The 17,736-nt window shown below is 35.9% G+C and overlaps 1 protein-coding gene across 1 annotated transcript in view; it reads left to right on the top strand.

Moving 5' to 3' along the window:
* Positions 1 to 17,736, top strand: part of USH2A (usherin) — a 2,188,359-nt gene that overhangs the window by 867,467 nt on the left and 1,303,156 nt on the right. The window contains exon 31 of the mRNA XM_053712759.1: positions 5,900 to 6,061. Coding sequence (XP_053568734.1) covers positions 5,900 to 6,061 — 162 coding nt within the window. The remainder of the gene's footprint in view (positions 1 to 5,899; positions 6,062 to 17,736) is intronic.

Below are 17,736 nucleotides of genomic sequence, written 5' to 3'. Positions count from 1 at the left end.
ATGTTACATGGGTACTTCAGAGACTATGTGAGAATGGCCTGTTTTGTAAACTCGAGAAATGTGAGTTCCATAAAACTAAAGTAACCTTCCTAGATTATGTAATCTCCATTGCAGGGTTCTCCATGGATCCTGACAAGTTGTCTGCAGTATTGCAGTGGCCTCGCCCAGTTGGTGTTCACTCTATTCAACCTTTTTTGGCTTTGCCAATTACTATAGAAAGTTTATTAAAAACTTTTCTTCCTTGGTCAAACCTATTACTGACATGACCCGTGTAAGGTCCGTGAGGACTCTGCAAGTCTCTCTGGCTATTTTAGACAATGAAAGTATAGATCTCAACTGCAGATAAACTGATATTTAAATGTGTAAAGAAATATGATGGTTTGTATAACGTTGTATAGATATTTACTATGAGTGAATAAATATCAGTTTTAGGAAGGGATTTAAGATTTCTCTGTTTAGTTAGTTTTAGAGAGTGAAAGCAGCAGGAAATTTTATATAAGTCTCCTGCTTGTTTAGCAACAGCAATTGAATCCAGATAGTTAAGTCCCCTTATGTGGAGGAGAGATGAGGCTGTAAAGAAAACAAGCAGTCTGTTTAGAAAGTAATCTGATACTTTGTATTGAAAGTGCTTCTGCACATATGTCAAAGTTCCATGGAAAAGAGGGAAGAGTCAAACTCTGTAACTACTGACATAGAATTTATGCAAGAGAAGGTAACTACTAAGTTTGTTCAATTCGTAGTGTAAAGGAGAAAGATAAAGAGATCAGTACCTCGTCTTCAGGGGAATCTGGTTAGTAGTACTTGTCCTTACGTCTGTAACAAACACAGACGATTCAGCGCGGAAGAAGGGGATTTGTAGGTGCGGCTTCACAGACACGATCAATTGCGGTTAAGTTCCTTTATTATGCTCCGGCTAGCAAAGGTGAAGCTGCGATATAGTAGGAGGCTTTAGGGGAGTCCTTTTATTTAGTATTGTATTGTATTGGGTACTTGTAAAGCGCGGCTAATCACCTGTAAGGGTCTCAAGGCGTTGCTCATTTTATCGACCTCGGAATGATGAAAGGCTGAGTTGACCTCGCCGGGGATCGAACCTGCAACCCTTGGGTTGCTACAGAGCTCAGCCACAGTGCCTTAGCATGCTGAGCTATCTGTCCGGCTATCTCGTTGTATTTGCAGTAGACCTTGGTAGACAAGATTGTTGGGGAAGTATCCTGGATGGCTCAGTTGCAGCAGTGTTCACTACAAATACAATTTAATACTAAGTACCTTGTGTAAGGTGCATGAAACTTTTAAAGGGACAGTAGGAGGGCTGAAAACTTAGATCCTGAAATCTTAAAGGAACAGTATAAGGAATGTCAACCTAGGTCCTGACAACCCGTAAGGAGAATAATCCACTCCATTGGTCACCTACTGCCAATAAGACTTTTGAGATTCTTAAGACTACCTTTGCTGCTGCTCCAGTTCTGGCTCATCCTAACGCTGTCCTACCTTTTGTTCTTGAGGTCGAGCATCTGAGACTGGAGAAGGTGCCCTCTTGTCTCAATGTCCTACGCCTGACGGTTCCTTGCATCCATGTGGTTTCTTCTCTAAGAAATTGTCTCCAGCGGAGTTCAATTATGAAATCGGCGACAGGGAATTACTGGCCATAATTTTGGCACTCAAGGAATGGAGGCACCTTTTCGAGGGTACTAGCGTACCAGTGCTCATTCTTACTGACCACAAGAATTTAACTTATCTATCCAAAGCAAAATGTTTGTCGCCCAAAAGGCCAGATGGGAGCTATTTTTGTCTCGGTTTAATTATGTGGTCTCCTACCTGCCTGGTAGTAAGACTGTTAGGGCTGATGCCCTCTCTCTCTTTGTACCTGAGAATCTTCAAACTAAACTATTGCACACTTACCACTATCCTAAAACCACAGGTCACCCAGGCAAAAACCAAATGATTTGGTCTGTCACTTGACATTTCTGGTGGCCAGGTCTTTGTTCTGATGTTGCTGCATATGTTGCTTCCTGCTCAGTCTGTGCACAGAATAAGACTCCTCAACATTTTCCTGTGAGTTTTCTTCAACCTACTGCTAATGGTGAGCATCCTTGGATGCATATTTCCATGCACTTCATTGTCGAGCTCCCTGTTTCCAATGGCAATACTGTTATCCTAATGGTGGTTGACTGTTTTTTCTAAAATGTCACATTGCCTTCCCTTGAAGAAGCTGCCTACTGCTCAGGAGCTTACTTACATTTTTGCCCGGGAGGTCTTTCGTTTACATGGGTTACCCAAGGAGATAGTCTCGGACCGGGGTAGCCAGTTTGTCTCCAGATTTTGGCACTCCTTTGGTGCTCACATGTGGATCCAGCTTTCCTTTTCCTCGGCATATCACCCTCAACCCAATGGGGCTGCGGTCTAATCAAGCTCTTGAACAGTTCCTCCATTGCTATGTCTCAGATCACCACAATAATTGGTCTGAACTGTTACCTTGGGCAGAGTTCACTCGTAATAGTGCTATTAATGCTTCCTCCCAGTTATCCCCGTTCATGTGGAATTATGAGTTTCAACCATCCTTGTTGCCCAATTCATTCACGTCTCAGGGTATTCTGGCTTGGGAGGAGCATCTCCGGCAACTCAGTTTCACGTGGGTGCAGATTCAGGATTGCCTTCATCGGTCTATGCAGTGCCAAAAGTTTTAGGCTGATCGTAGGTGTCTGCCCGTGCCTTCCTACCAGGTTGGTGGTTTGGCTGTCCTCCCGCAACTTGAACCTTCGTGTGCCTTCCAATAAACTGGCTCCCTGTTATGTTGGTCCTTTTTGAATACTCCGACGGGTCAATCCTGTGGCCTACGCTCTTGACCTTCCTCCTGAAATGCACATCTCCAATGTTTTTCATGTCTCCCTCTTGAAACTATTGGTTTGTAATCGGTTTACCACTGTGTTGCCTTGTCCCTGTACTATCTCTGTTGACAAACATGAAGAATATGAGGTCAGCAGCATTATTGACTCTTGTGTGTCTAGGGGCCGTGTACAGTATTTGGTTCACTGGAGGGGCTACGGTCCAGAGTAGCGTTCATGGGTTCCCCCCTCTGATATTCAGGCTTCTGCCCTCCTCCATGCCTTCTATACCCGTTTCCCCAATAAGCCTTTTGTCCTCCTGCGAGGGATGGGTCATTGAGGGGAGGGTTTCACCCTGCTTTGTTTGCCATGTGCTGCTGGCAGCCATTTTACTCACCTCTCTTACTGAATCTGGTACAGAGTGTGTAACGCTGATCTCTTACCTGCACGCCCTCTTATGGCCAGACTGGTGAACATCATCAGTGTGAGACAGGTTGCAGTCTCAGAATTGTGATGTCATCACTTATTATTATAAGGGCCTCTGTTCAGTATGTTTTTGCCCTTGTGTTGTCTCAGACCTGTTTGTGAGTTCCTGTGTTCCAGTGCCTGTGTATTACCTGGCTTGTCTGATGTCCCTTCTGGTTCCTGATCCCTGGCTTGTTCCTGACTCTGCTGTTTTCCTAGTTCCTGATCCCGGCTCGTCTGACTACTCGCTTTGGCTCCTGACTCGGCTCGTCTGACTACCAGCTCTGGCTTTGACTCCTGGCTTGTCATTTGGCTTCTGGACTTTTTATTTATTTTTTGTTATTAATAAAGGTGTGATTATTTTTGCACTTCGCATCTCAGTCTGATTCCTGGTACCCAGACACTTTTGCAATTAACCTTTACCGTGACCCTCCACCCAGAGCATAATGTCCTGACAACTCCTAACCACCCAGGTCTAATCATCCCTTAGGTAGACCTAAATGTGTATTGCTAAAATCTGAGAATCCCTCATCAAAGATAACCGCTATCTGGCACATTGCTCATGCAAGAAAAACCTCAAGTCACCACATCTCTGTAACCCCACATGATAAAAAATCCTACCCTTAATAAAAATCTTACATACCATAAACCCTAACAATATTAAAACACAATAATGTCTAAAAAAAAAAAAAGCTAATATCCTAAAACCACCTAAGACCAAAATTATACTTCTCAGTTGGTAGATCTTTCTTTGATTTTTAGCACCTTTCAGCCACCTTGAAAAAATAGACCTATTCCTTGCTGTAGTTTTGCCATGGGTTAAATTGTCTCTTATTTATCCTTTTTGAAAGTTGATATTGATTGGACGAGTAATTACCCAATCTGGATTGCAGTGGCATAACTGATTGTCAGAACGGAGAGTTCCCTCTCTTCTGATTCGATAATAAATTTGATTAGTCCATGGTGACAGCAAAAACTATGGCATTAAAATTTGCTGTCAGCAGTCCATAAAATATATAAATATTGTAGCCAACATCACAGTCATTATATAAAGTTACTCAACAAATATGCAATAAATTACTTCTAATGAGTTATTGATGACATCTGTATAAACTTAGGAAGGTTAATTTTCTGTTCTCATTCGCATTGTTGGCCTAGATTCCAGTCATACCATTATTGCCATCTGTTATGATTTTTTTTCCAAGTTGGCAAAGATCACTGTTTTTTTAAACCATTATTCGAATCCCGCTGCAACTTAAGCAATTTGACCAGTTTGCACCTTAAATAGATGTAATTGATAAGTATTGAAACATCTGTATTTCCTGCATCTGTCAAGGAAAATGACAGAAACGCATCTAGACAAGATTTTCCTGGACGATAAACCAAGGGCATATAATAAATAAAGAAACCATTTAAACCTCTGTAAGTCCAATTTCATCATCTCATTTTCCATTGTGTAGATGGACTTGATGTATTTTTATTGTGTATATAATATGCCTATAAAAATAACCCATTTATAATACATTATTTTGATCAAATGAATTGAATACATTAAAGAGAATTTTATAACATTTTACATTTTCAAAGTAAAAAAAAAATGATACTGGGTGAAGTAAATCAAAAGAAACTGTGAAATGTGTTAGAAAAAAATCAAGTGCACATGGGGAATTTGAAGTGTGTTATTGCATTGTCTTTTTATTATGCATCTGTGAATTATGCTAATCTACAATATTTAAAGGGACATGGAACCCAACATTTTTCATAATTCAAATAAAGCATACAAATTATGGACAGGCACACTGGGCTTTTTGGTTCTTCTTAGATGTGAAAATTTATGTTTCTTTATTAAAGGGATAGTAAAGTCAAAATTAAACTTTCATGATTTAGATAGAACATGCAATTATAAACAACTTTGAAGTTCAGTTCTATTCTCATATTTGCTTCATTCTCTTGGTATCCTTTGTTGTAGAAGCAGCAGTGCACTACAGGAAGATAGCTGACCACATTGACAAGGGGCATATATGTGCAGCCACCAATCAGCAGCTAGCATCCAGTAGTGCATTGCTGTTCCTGAGGCTACCTAGAAATGCTTTAAAAAAAAAAAAAACACAAGAAAATAAAGACAATTATATAATAGAAGTAAATTGGAAAGTTGTTTAAAATTGCATGCTGTGTCTGAACCATGAACATTTAATTTAATTACTGTCCCTCAATTTTAAGTAACGGACAAGTTCTTGGTCCATGAAATGATATGAAATTGCAGAAAGACAACACAATAAATATTCTGATGATTCTCATTTTGAAGATAATTTATTAAAATACAATAATTTGCACTAAGAAGTTGATCATCAGCTAAAGGGTTTACACTAGTGTTTATGTTTTGTACCGTATTAAGCATTAGAAAAATAAAGTACTTTTTCTGTTATCATGGCAATGATAAAAGTGACCATAATTCTAACATTACATAATGTCTTAACGAGCAATTTGGAGCAAGGTCGGTACTATTATGTAGAATTACTAGTATTTTGTATATGTAAATGATATATAATGTCTATGTATCCCTATGTTTTTTGTTTTTTTTTAAAATGCAATTATTAAATGTTCTTTTCCAGCTCCAGAAGAAATGCAAGCCCCTCTTGCTTTATCCTTTCCTGATTCATTATATTTACATTGGCTACCACCAAAAAAGCCAAATGGAATCATAATTCAGTACATTTTATATATGAATGGAAACCAGATATATATTGGGAATGCAACAGAGCATAATGTAACTGGTAAGTCTTTACGTATGTGCTGCTGCAGGGATTTTACAATGGGTGTGGTCTATGTTTGGTTTGGAGAAATAGACAAGTATTGTTGATCATTTGTGCAAGTATAATTAATTGACATGTATTGATGTGAATTCTGATTTTATACATTTAAGCTATTGCTAGATAGTGAATACTTTATAAAATCAAGTCAAGTATGTTTAGGTCCTTTATTTATAGAATAACCTATAATCTAGGATTAGTTTACTAAGCATATTAAAACATTCCAATAAACCATTTTCAGATCTGACGTCATGTAGCATTTTTTTTTATAACAAAACTGCACTTAGCAGTTTTTGGGGGCTAAAATCGGTGGCTGTGGGGTGTTAGAAAAAAAAATGGCACTGAATAGTGCATTTACATTGCTGTCTATGGGAACTGTGTGTTCCCATTGCTGTCTATGGGAACTGTGTGTTCCCAGTAAATATATATGTATATACACATATTAACACATATATGTTTACGCTGTGCTGCTTGCCCCCTTCACTGCTCAAGGTTCTCATGCCGTGTGTCACGGCATAAGAACAAGGCTCCCATAGGAGCCTATGTTAGTTCTCTCTTGAGCGTAATGCTTCCCAGTAATGCGAACACGAGCTTGCGTTTGCATTGCTGTCAACTTGTAATAACATCGCACATTAGCATGCTCTGGTATTACTCAGTGGAGCTCTAATATCGCTTTTGCAAAGCAATATTTAGTGCTCCGCTTGTAATATCTGGCCCTACCTATTTTGCACATCCTAAAGAAATGTTGTACAAAAGAAACTTCCATTTTTTAATCAACATCTTACTTTTTGCTAATACTTGTGCCGCAACTACTTCATACTGAAGCTGGGAGATTGCAAACTATAATGTCATGGTTGGTGTCTTGCAGGAGGAGATATTGTGCTGAAATCTTGTGTGTACAAGATCCCAGTAAATGAATATTGTGGTTTGGGTGAACACTAATTGCACCAGCAGAATTCCTTCTTTGCCCATATAGTAGTCATTATCAGACAATTCCTAACTACATGTGAAAGACATCTGATAATAAAATAAGAGCATCCTCACTATATTAAAACAGCATCTTTGTAAAAAACAAACAGATGTTTTACAATGCCCCCCCCCCCCATGTCACATTCCCACTCCAACTATTCACTTCAACCTTGCGGCATTACCTTCTCTAATTAACCGCTTAGAGCTAGATTACAAGTGGAGCAGTATTTAGCACTCCCACTTGAGTGTAAACACCGCTAGAAGTAATCTTTTTGTTGGAAGTAGAACTTTTGCGTGTGAGGGAAACCCACCACATGCTAACTTAAGAACCTCGGTTATCACGACTGCGCTAACTTTTTTACCCATAGACTTAAATGCAGAGTGCAGAAGAAAAAACCTAGCACTTATCGCGCTAAACGACAGGAGTTATTAATTTTTTACATTCCAATGTTCATCACATACTGGATTTTTTAAATATATATATATATATATATATATACCTATATATCTATTCCTATATATTTAATAATAACAATTAAAAAAAATTCTATGTGAAGAACATTGGAATGTAAATATGCATAATGCACTTTGGGTTTCTTGCTTTAGGTCTAACGTGGTGTCGAGTTAGAGCACATAAAGAATTAGTGTACTCATGTTGGGCTTATGTGCGCAAACAAGAAAAGGAGTACACTAATTCTTCATGTGTGCTAACCTGACATGAGTTCTATTCTTATTAAAGGGAAAGGAAAGTCAAAATTAAATTTGCAAGAATCAGATAACAATTTTATTTTCAAATGTGCTTTGTTCTCTTGGTATCCATTGTTGAAAATTAATATGCACATATCTTACACTAGCGGGAGCTAGCTGGTGATTGGTGCCTGAATACATTTGTCTCTTGTTGTTGGCTAACTAGATGTGTTCGGCTAGCTGTCAGTAGCGCAATGCTGATCCTTCAGCAAAGGATGGCAAGAGAATGAAGTATATTTGATATTAAAAGTAAGTTTGAAATTTGTTTAAAATTGTATGTTGTATGTATCATGAATTACATTTTTGGGGTTTACTGTTCCTTTAAGTATAAAATATTGAAAAATATTAATAATTAATGTAAATATCTATTATAGATGTACTAAAAAAATTCTAAATAATCCATATAATTATATATATATATATATATATATATATATATACACATATATTTACAGTATAGATATATATTTTATAGTATTTATTATAATTATTGATAATCATTATTATTTTTCATATTTTATATTTAATATTTTCATTACCTGCCTTAAGATAACTAATTCTTCATGTGCGCTAACAAGCTAATAACACAGAAACGTATTACGCATAATTTACATTCCAATGTTCTTCACATTTAAACTTTTTCTTATTTGTATTATTAAATATGCATTTCTATATATGTTATAATGTTAATGTAAAATATATATCTATGCCCATTATTTATCTATGGGAACAGATATATACGTATAGGTATATATAGCTATAAATATAGATATATCTATATCTAATGTTCTTCACGTACATTTTCATGTACGTGAAGGACATTAGAATGTAAAATATTTACAGCAAATACACAGTAAAACACATTATTAAATAGTATTTTAGAATTATTATTTCCACACATATATATATATTATAGCCCTTTGCAATCAAATACTTGGCCATATATATGAATCATTATAAAACCCTTGAATATTTATATGAATCATTTTGATCAAATAGTGTTTATATGAGTGTAACAGTATATTTTAATGTATTTATGTTGTGTTTGGTGCAACTTTTATTTTATCCCTAACCTTTTATGCAAGGTCTTCAGTCACACTAACCTGACGCATGTTAAATTTGATTGTGCTAGAGTGAAAGTGTTTAAGTTCAACTTGTAATACGAGTTCAAATTAATGTGGATGTGATATTCTGATATCGCTTGCAGGCTAACGTTAGCGTGCTACTTGTCATCTAGCCCTTATATTCTAGAATAGCCCAGCACCAAAACACTTAAAAAAATCCCTTATCTACCAAAGATGCATTCTTGGCTGCTTTTTACATCCACTACAGCATCCCCAAACCAGAAGTAATAACTCCATTTGACCACTCTTACTGTTATTCCTTAACCACTATTAATCCCACAAAAGATCCCTTTAGCAACCCTCATTGGTGACACCTCCTAAGGAGCCCACCAATCTAAGAAACCCCCACCATGGAGGAATTACTTTTTATGAGCCATACCCAACTTAATAGAAAATAAATTAGCTTCCATCCTTAGTAGTCATCCATATTATGTTAAGCTGTTTCTTCATAGTTGCTTGATGCTTAGCACTACTGTTTTTAAGAGCAGACCATCCATTGTGGGGAAAATAACTCTGATATTAAACATTTAGGGCTAGATTAAATGTGGCACATTAAAATTATTTTCTATGATACAGCAATATCACGCCCCCTTGCACACATATTACAAGTTGAAAGTAAATGTGCACCTCTAAGCATCTAAATTTATGCTCGTTGGGTTAGCACAACTGAGGAACTAGCATAAAGCGTTAGAGCTCAAAATAAATCTGCACCAAACACAACATAAATACATTTAAATAAAGTGTTACACTCATATATACACTATCTTATAAAAATTATTCATATAAATATAAAGGCTTAAAAGGTATATGGTATATGACAAGCCATATTGTATGTATGTATATATATATATATATATATATATGTGTGTATTTAGGTATTCCTATATGTATATACTTACATATAAACACGTGTGTATATACAGTATATTATTATTATCAGGTGTTTTTTGAGCTCCGACAGATTCCGCAGCGCTATAAATATAGGTGGTATATACAAGATAACATTATAGGGATCAAATGGGTAAAGGGTCCTGTCGAGAGTTGCACTGTTGAAGTTTGCTCTTATGAAGGTGATCAACAAACAGCTGGGCTCATAGGCTTACATGCTAAGGTGTTCAAGGGGATAGCAATGGAGTTAGGAAAGGTTAGTGTAGGTTGTATGCATTCCTGAATAGTAGAGTCTTTAGGGAGCGCTTGAAGCTCTCAAAACTATGGGAGAGTCTTGTGGAGCAAGGCAGAGAGTTCCATAAGATGGGAGCCAGTCTGGAGAAGTCTTGTAAACGGGAATGTGAGGAGGTAAAAAGAGAGGAGGAGAGTAGGAGATTATGAGTAGAGCTAAGGGGACGGGAGGCAGAGTATCTGGAGACAAGGTCTGAGATGAAGGGGGGGAGCAGTGCAGTTGAGGGCTTTGTATGACAGAGTGAGAATTTTGTGTTTGATCCTGGAGGCAAGAGGAAGCCAGTGAAGGGATTGACAGAGAAGTGCAGCAGATGAAGAGTGATGTGTAAGGAAGATGAGCCTGGCAGAGGCATTCAGTATGGATTGTAAAGGAGATAGGTGGCAGTTAGGGAGACCAGAGAGGATAGAGTTGCAGTAGTCAAGGCAGGAAAGGATTAGAGAGTGGATTAAAATCTTAGTTGTGTCTTGTATAAGGAAATGTCTAATTTTAGAGATGTTTTTAAGGTAGAAGCCGCAGGCTTTAGCCAAGCACTGAATGGGAGGAGTGAAAGAAAGATCTGAGTCAAGTGTGACTCCAAGACATCGGGCATGTGAGGTAGGGGTAATGATGGAGTTATCAACAGTTATATACACTTTGGAGCGGTTTCCACTCAAAGACATTAAAACATGAATAATTATTTTTAATTAATTTTAATGTTTAATATTGTGTTTTACTGTGTATTTACTTTAAATGTTTAAGATTCCAATGTTCTTCACTTAGTAGAAAGTACACAAAAAATACACGAAAGGAAAATAATAAAATCCTTTCTTAAAGTAAGGGAATACAGCACTCTTTAAATTTTGAAACAAAGTACCTGTTTATTCTCATTTAATGAATTGCCACTCAGGTATGGGTAGATTTCCAAGTGAAGCAAATCAATGCATAAACATACATGAATTAAATTGTTATACCTTAGCATATTCATTCTTCACTTTTCAGCCCTGATGAGGCCCCATTTAAATTTTTGCAAAGGGGTGAAACATACATGACGTTGGCTTTGTTTGTTTGTTCTGAAAATTAAAAGACCGCAGGACACTATCCTTGGCATGTCTGACACAAAAATGCATATCTTTGACAGTCTTTGTTAAAGCCGCTGGTGTGGGAATACATTCATCCTAAGCGTCTGTTTACTTAGACGCTTTAAAGTACCTGGAAACAACCCACCTGGTAGCAGAGAGTTAAACAATGACGTCACACACCGGCTAAAGATCCGTAAAAGGTCCAGAGTTACCTGCATGTGAGAGAAGCAGAGGAAGTCTCAATGGTGGCTGCGGTATGCCTGTGAGGGTGGTGATGGCTCCATACTATGAGGGGGTAACAGATCCGGTAAGCGGGACAAGTTTTGTAAGTGTGGCTTGACCTGGAGTGGGGTTTCTTACCACAGGCGTTTGCTGCACAGTTTGTCTCTCACAGAAGGCGTTGCAAAGCCTAATATGAGCGGAATGCTTGTTTAAACATGGCTCTACAGGTTAATGAGCACCACTAAATGTAGGAATGTTGGCTTCTTGGAAGTTAAAAGTTGGCCAAAATGTTCAGGATGGACAATCCATAAGGAACAAATTAGGAATGACTGTCTGAAATAACAAGCCGTTATGGTCATTTGTATATTTAAGATGGACTTTCTGATTCATGCCTAAGGTTATGTGCAAAAGGTCTTAAACAGATATATAATGAATATGTATTTGAAATGTGATGAATGGATATGTTAAGGTATTACAGTTTAAGTCACATATGTTTATGCATTGGTTTGTTTCACGTGGGAATCTACCCATACCTGAGTGGCAATTAATTAAATGAGAATAAACGGATATTTTGTTTCAAAATATAAAGAGTGCTGTATTCCCTTACTTTAAGAAAGGATTTGATTATTTGTCTTACGTGTATTTCTCTCTTTTTTCTTCTAAAGAATTCATTTTTTTAGAGTCTGCACCAAGTAACTAAGATGATATGTGTATGAAATTAACTAATAATCAATATCTGTATTGTATTTTATGGATTCGATTTTGAAGATTAATCATCTCCCCATCCTAATAATTTAAAATTATTTATTTATATATATATATATATATATATATATATATATAATATATATATATATATATATATATATATATATATATATATATACTGTATACAGATATATTTAAAAATAAAAATAACACTTTCTTCTATGTGAAGATTATTGGAATGTAAAATATGCATAAGTACCTTTGGGTTTAGCGCACTTGGTCTAAAGCAGTATAGGGTTAGCGTGCAAGCAATAAGTGTTAGGTATGTTTCATCAGTGCGCTCCATTTAAGTCTAAGGGGAGAACAAGTTAATGAGGTCTCAATATCCTGAATCTATCATGTGTTGGGTTTCGCTCGCTTACAAACCATTTACTTTCAACTTGTAATAAAGGTTTACTACTGGCACAAGCAAAAGCACTAAATAGCGCACCCCTTGTAATCTATCCCTTATTATTGAGTTCTTCATATCAATATTAAGTCTTTCATCTCTTTTGATGAGGTAATAAGCACTTTCTCTGATTGTTTAGTGAGCTCAACAAAAAATTCACCTACAAAGATAGATTTTTCTTTATGATGGAGCCCGCCCACATTTCACAATGGATAATTTATATAAAATAAATAAGTAATAACATCCAATAAGACTATTTAGTCCTAAGTTACCAGGTCACCAGATTTAAGTAAAAAATAAAAAAACAACAGTCACCTCAAGGTGTAATTTCTATCTTGTATGGGCATTGTCATTGAGGTACACAGTAGGCAAGTACAGGGGTGCAATGACTGTAGTTTCATTCAAGAGTATAAAAAATGATACTAGGGAATTTTATCTTGTTCTACCTACTCCTGACTTTTTAATCCCATTCTCCCTTCATTCGATCGGTATGATTGACAAGTAACAAATAGCACAAGAGCAGGGGGCGCAGCTGCACAAGCAATTGCTTGTCCAATATTAAATGTGGGAAGTGGATGCAGTTTGTTCACAGGCAGAGAACATTGTCATCCTTGCATTGGATAAATGTAGCCTATTAAGAAGCAGCGATCGCAAGACTGCTGCTCCTGAACTCGTCCGCCACCTCTGAGGCAGCGGACAGCAATCAGCCCGATCAGATACGATCAGATTAATTGAGACCCCCTGCTAGTGGCAAATTGGCCGTGAATGTGCAGGGGACGGTATTTAGAAATGCTTGTGCAATGATAAATGCCAACAGAGTACATTGTCGGCATTTATCGATGTGCAGCGGACATGATCCGCCCGCACAATAATAAATCGGCCCCCAGGGCTCTAAATCTTTACATGAATCTTCACACACCTTTTTTTTTTTTAAAACTGTTGTAACATACTAGCACATCTATGAGTTGTATTTCTATTTTAACGATTAACACCTGATATTAATCCTATTTGTATGGTCTTGCTAAATCTTCTACTAGTGCTCCTTTTAGGGCTTTTGAAGAAGGACATTAGTTGAAATACCTTTTGTAATCATGTCAGAGATGCTTAGTAAAGTAATTTGAGGTCAAGTCGTTCTCCGAAGTGCTGAAAAACTTTATAGATAGATGGATAGATGATAGATAGATAGATAGATAGATAGATAGATAGATAGATAGATAGATAGATAGATCGATTTCAGCATGTAAGGAAAAACATGCAAAACAAAATGCATAAATCTAACATTCTGGTCTTGCACAGGTCTAAGCAACTACTGTGTTCGGTCAGTTCTGACACTGAAAAATGAATGCAGTTATAATATCCCCCGAAGGCCACTGAATTTTTAGTATAATAAATAGCGTACATTTTAAGACAAACTTTTTCATTCTTTATTCAAAGGTAATGGATTTTCTGTAACCATAGAAACCTTGTTGTACTTTTTAGATGAATACATAAGGGATATAAATGATGGGGCCATTTATTTTTGAATATCAATGACCACATTATGCATTATTAGCTGTGCATAAAAAAAAGATATGCTAGTTAGATGTTATACAGTTTAGGCAATTGGGCATTGATTTGTTTTTAAAGAGAAATACATGTGTTATTATAGACTTGAACATTCTATGCTATAAACATTGCTTTTGTCAATAGTTTAGTTAAACGTCTAAGCATATATTGTTTACTTGTTTCTTTTACATTATCAGAAGCTGTAGAACATGCATAACATAGATAAAGAAATCACTAAAAAGCTTGTCTCTGCTTTAAGATACTGAATTCCACCAACAAAGTTGAGACCAGACACCTGACATGTGTGCGAAAAAGTTGGTTATACTCAACAGGTCAATGCAGACACAACTCTAGTTATCCATAGAAATTTGAACTGTCAAAATAATGAAACAGACCTTGACTAACATTAAAAGGAGCTAAGCTTAACTGAACTGTCCATAGACTTTATTTAACTTTATTCTGATTGGCTGTAAATCATTTGCTCAGTTTAAATTTTTTTAAACTTTTCCAAAAGCTGAAACTCAAATACATGTATCAAATTATAATATAATAATAATAATCTGTGTATTAAAAACACAATTATACAATAAAAAATATTTAAATTAAAATTTAACGATAAAATGATAAATTAAAAATGATAAACATGAATTTGAATTTAGAATATTTGATTTCCAAATGTATACTTTTTTTATAATTAAAATGTTTATTTTTATTAATATTATTTAAAAAAAAATATTTAATTTTTTTGGCAGAATGTATCCATAACGTGAATGGGATGTTAATTTATTTGCATCCCAAATTGACCTTGCTTTATTATAAAAAAAATAAAAAATATTTTTTAGTTAAAGTGAATGTCAATTTTGATGCTAAAGTGCCCGGTTTTTAAAAATTCAATCAAAAACAGGGGCACTTTAATTCATAAAAATTTACATTTCACTCTTGTTGAGAAAAAAAAACTTACCTTTTACTTTTGGCAGCAGTTACAGCTTCCTCCGGTCGTTACAAGCTATTTGTGACGTCATAAATGATGGATAGGTCATCCTCCAATCACGGCTTCCCCCCGGGGGAATCAGTGTCTGATTCAACGCCGTGATTGGAGGAAGCCAGATTCCTCATTTTAGACCCAGGAAGAGGCTTTGCGATGGGCGGAGGAAGCTGGAGCTGCTGTGAAGATTAAAAGGTAAGTTTTTTTTCTCAACAGGAGTGAAATGTAAATTTTTATGAATTAAAGTGCCCCTGTTTTTAATCGAATTTTTAAAAACCGGGCACTTTAGCATCAAAATTGACATTCAAAATCTTGTTTTCCATTTTGGCAAGAACACTGTGGGAAATGAATTTCCTTATATATAAAGTGGATGCAACTGGATTTTAACAGGTCTCACACTGTGTATTGTGAAACTGTTTAGTATTGAGGTTTAAAATATTGCCAAAAGTTCCAAACCTCACTGAACAGAATGAGGTTTGTCTTAAAAATGTTAAAAGTGTAGGAAGATGGTGATGTGAGATTCTAGAAAATGTAATTTGTATTTTTTCAAAACAAGATTTTTGGAACTTGCGTTTAATGTAAAAAGCTGTGCAACTGATCTCGGTTGCCAATTAACAAGATGGAATGGCAAACTGTTACACCCCTATCGCAATTACGTTATTGCCCAAAGAAATCGTGTTTAAGAGGAAGAAATAAATGTAATTTAATTTATAGATATTGTGGTTGCCATTTTAATTTCTGACAGGTTTCTGTAGATCTCATTAGCTGATAAACCGGATTAGCAAGATTGGAATTGTACCCTTATTTTCAACGTTGATGTATGGCTGGGAATAAAACTCAGTTGTCATGTCTAATGTTTCATTGCAGTTTTACGCTATAGGTTTTTCAGTGCAGCACATTTAACATGTTGAAATTATTTTGCACATGCTTAGTATGAGCCAGTGCCTCAAAAAGTGTGCATATAAAAAGACTGTGCATATTTATATAATGGATGTGAATTGTAAAGTTGTTTAAAATTGTGTACTTTATCTGAATCATGAAAGTTTAAGTTTGACTTTAGTGATTCTATAACCTTTACTCTAACAATTTACTCTAACCTCTGTGATACTATTTGATGACAACCACTCTAACAGTGTAGCAGCTATATTGTAATCGTCAAAGCTGTTGCAGCCACGTTGCAATCAGATACCCTTATTATTTTGGCATTGTAAACTGAAATTTCACCCACATCAAATGTCAACTATACTGGTTGGAATTCAAAATACACAATATCTCAGTGTAACATTGCAAAATGTATGTGTGCTCAATGAACATCATAGGTAATCCATTCGTATTGTGCATTATTTTTTTAAAGTATTGTGTAGAAACTTATATATATATATATATATATACTAATACCAAAACATGATATTTTCTAAATGTTTAGCATTGTATACAGTGTATATGGCTACTGTAGCAATATGAATATAACTGGCAATGACTTATTGGGATAAAATCATTAATTTAATATATTAAGATTGCAAAGTCAGCATTTATAGAAGGCTGGCTCTTTCTATACTTGGCTAAGATTTTTTTCCCTGTCATTTTAGTCTCACAGAAGGATGTGCTGTGGTCTATTCATTAGATTAAATAGCACAGATCAGGGGAAAAGGCATTATGTATATTTCTAGTGAGCCTATTGTATCATTTTCTGCTGTGATGCATTAGTGTGGTGTTAAAATAAAATCTGCTTATTTAAAATCCTTTTAAATAGTGTTGCAGTGTTTCCTGCTGTTACAATCTGCTTTAGGATAGCAGTTATCCTTGCTGCAGATTTGCGTTAACCTTGCCACAGATACTAAGCCTGCAGCAATACAGACTTTAAAGGGTTTTGATTATGAAGCAAAACCCTGTGGTATCATTACACTAAAAAAAAATCACAGCTGAGCAAGCTTGGGATATCTTAGTTTTTTTTACTTAGGAACTAGTAATTTTGTTTACCATAGGAACTCTGCTTCCTTTCACAGTGTCTAACTGTTCATAGGATATTACGCTACCAGCGACCAACTAAAAAGATAAATGGAAATACTACTGAGGCATTAAAGGATAAGTAGTCTCTGACTTGCGTGTCAGGCAAGCGATGATATTGCATGTTTTGAATGTGTAAGCTATCCCGAACATGAATAAAGGACTTGAATAGAATAATACATATGTACATCTGCACAGCCATGTAAGGTTAAACTGTAAATCAATCTTAAAAATATATTAAAGTTATTTTTATATATAGGTATTATGTTTCAGCATTTAACCCCTTTAATCATATCTATATATCTGTACAGAAAAAGTTTTGAAAGCATTTAACATTAGGGCCGTCTTAAGACCGGTGCTCCTTAACTCGTACGCCTTCTCTGAGGCAACGAACATCAATCCATATGCCCCCATTAGTTTGAATATTTGTATTTCAGAATTGCGGACATGTACATGAAATGTTCTCCTTATGTTAGTCAACAGACCGCTTGTCTGGGAAGATAGATGGTCATTAAGTCTATTCATCTATTCATATACAAATGTATACTTTATTATGTTCCAGTTATAATTTGTATTTTGTGCCAGGTACTTAAAGTGTTACGATGCGTATTCTTGGCTACATTGTGCTTCTACAAACCGCTTTGTT

This window comes from Bombina bombina, chromosome 4 (assembly GCF_027579735.1).
Source record: "Bombina bombina isolate aBomBom1 chromosome 4, aBomBom1.pri, whole genome shotgun sequence".
Lineage (NCBI taxonomy): Eukaryota > Metazoa > Chordata > Amphibia > Anura > Bombinatoridae > Bombina > Bombina bombina.
The sequence above is the reverse complement of the archived record's forward strand: the minus strand, read 5'-3'. Positions and strand labels throughout refer to the sequence as shown.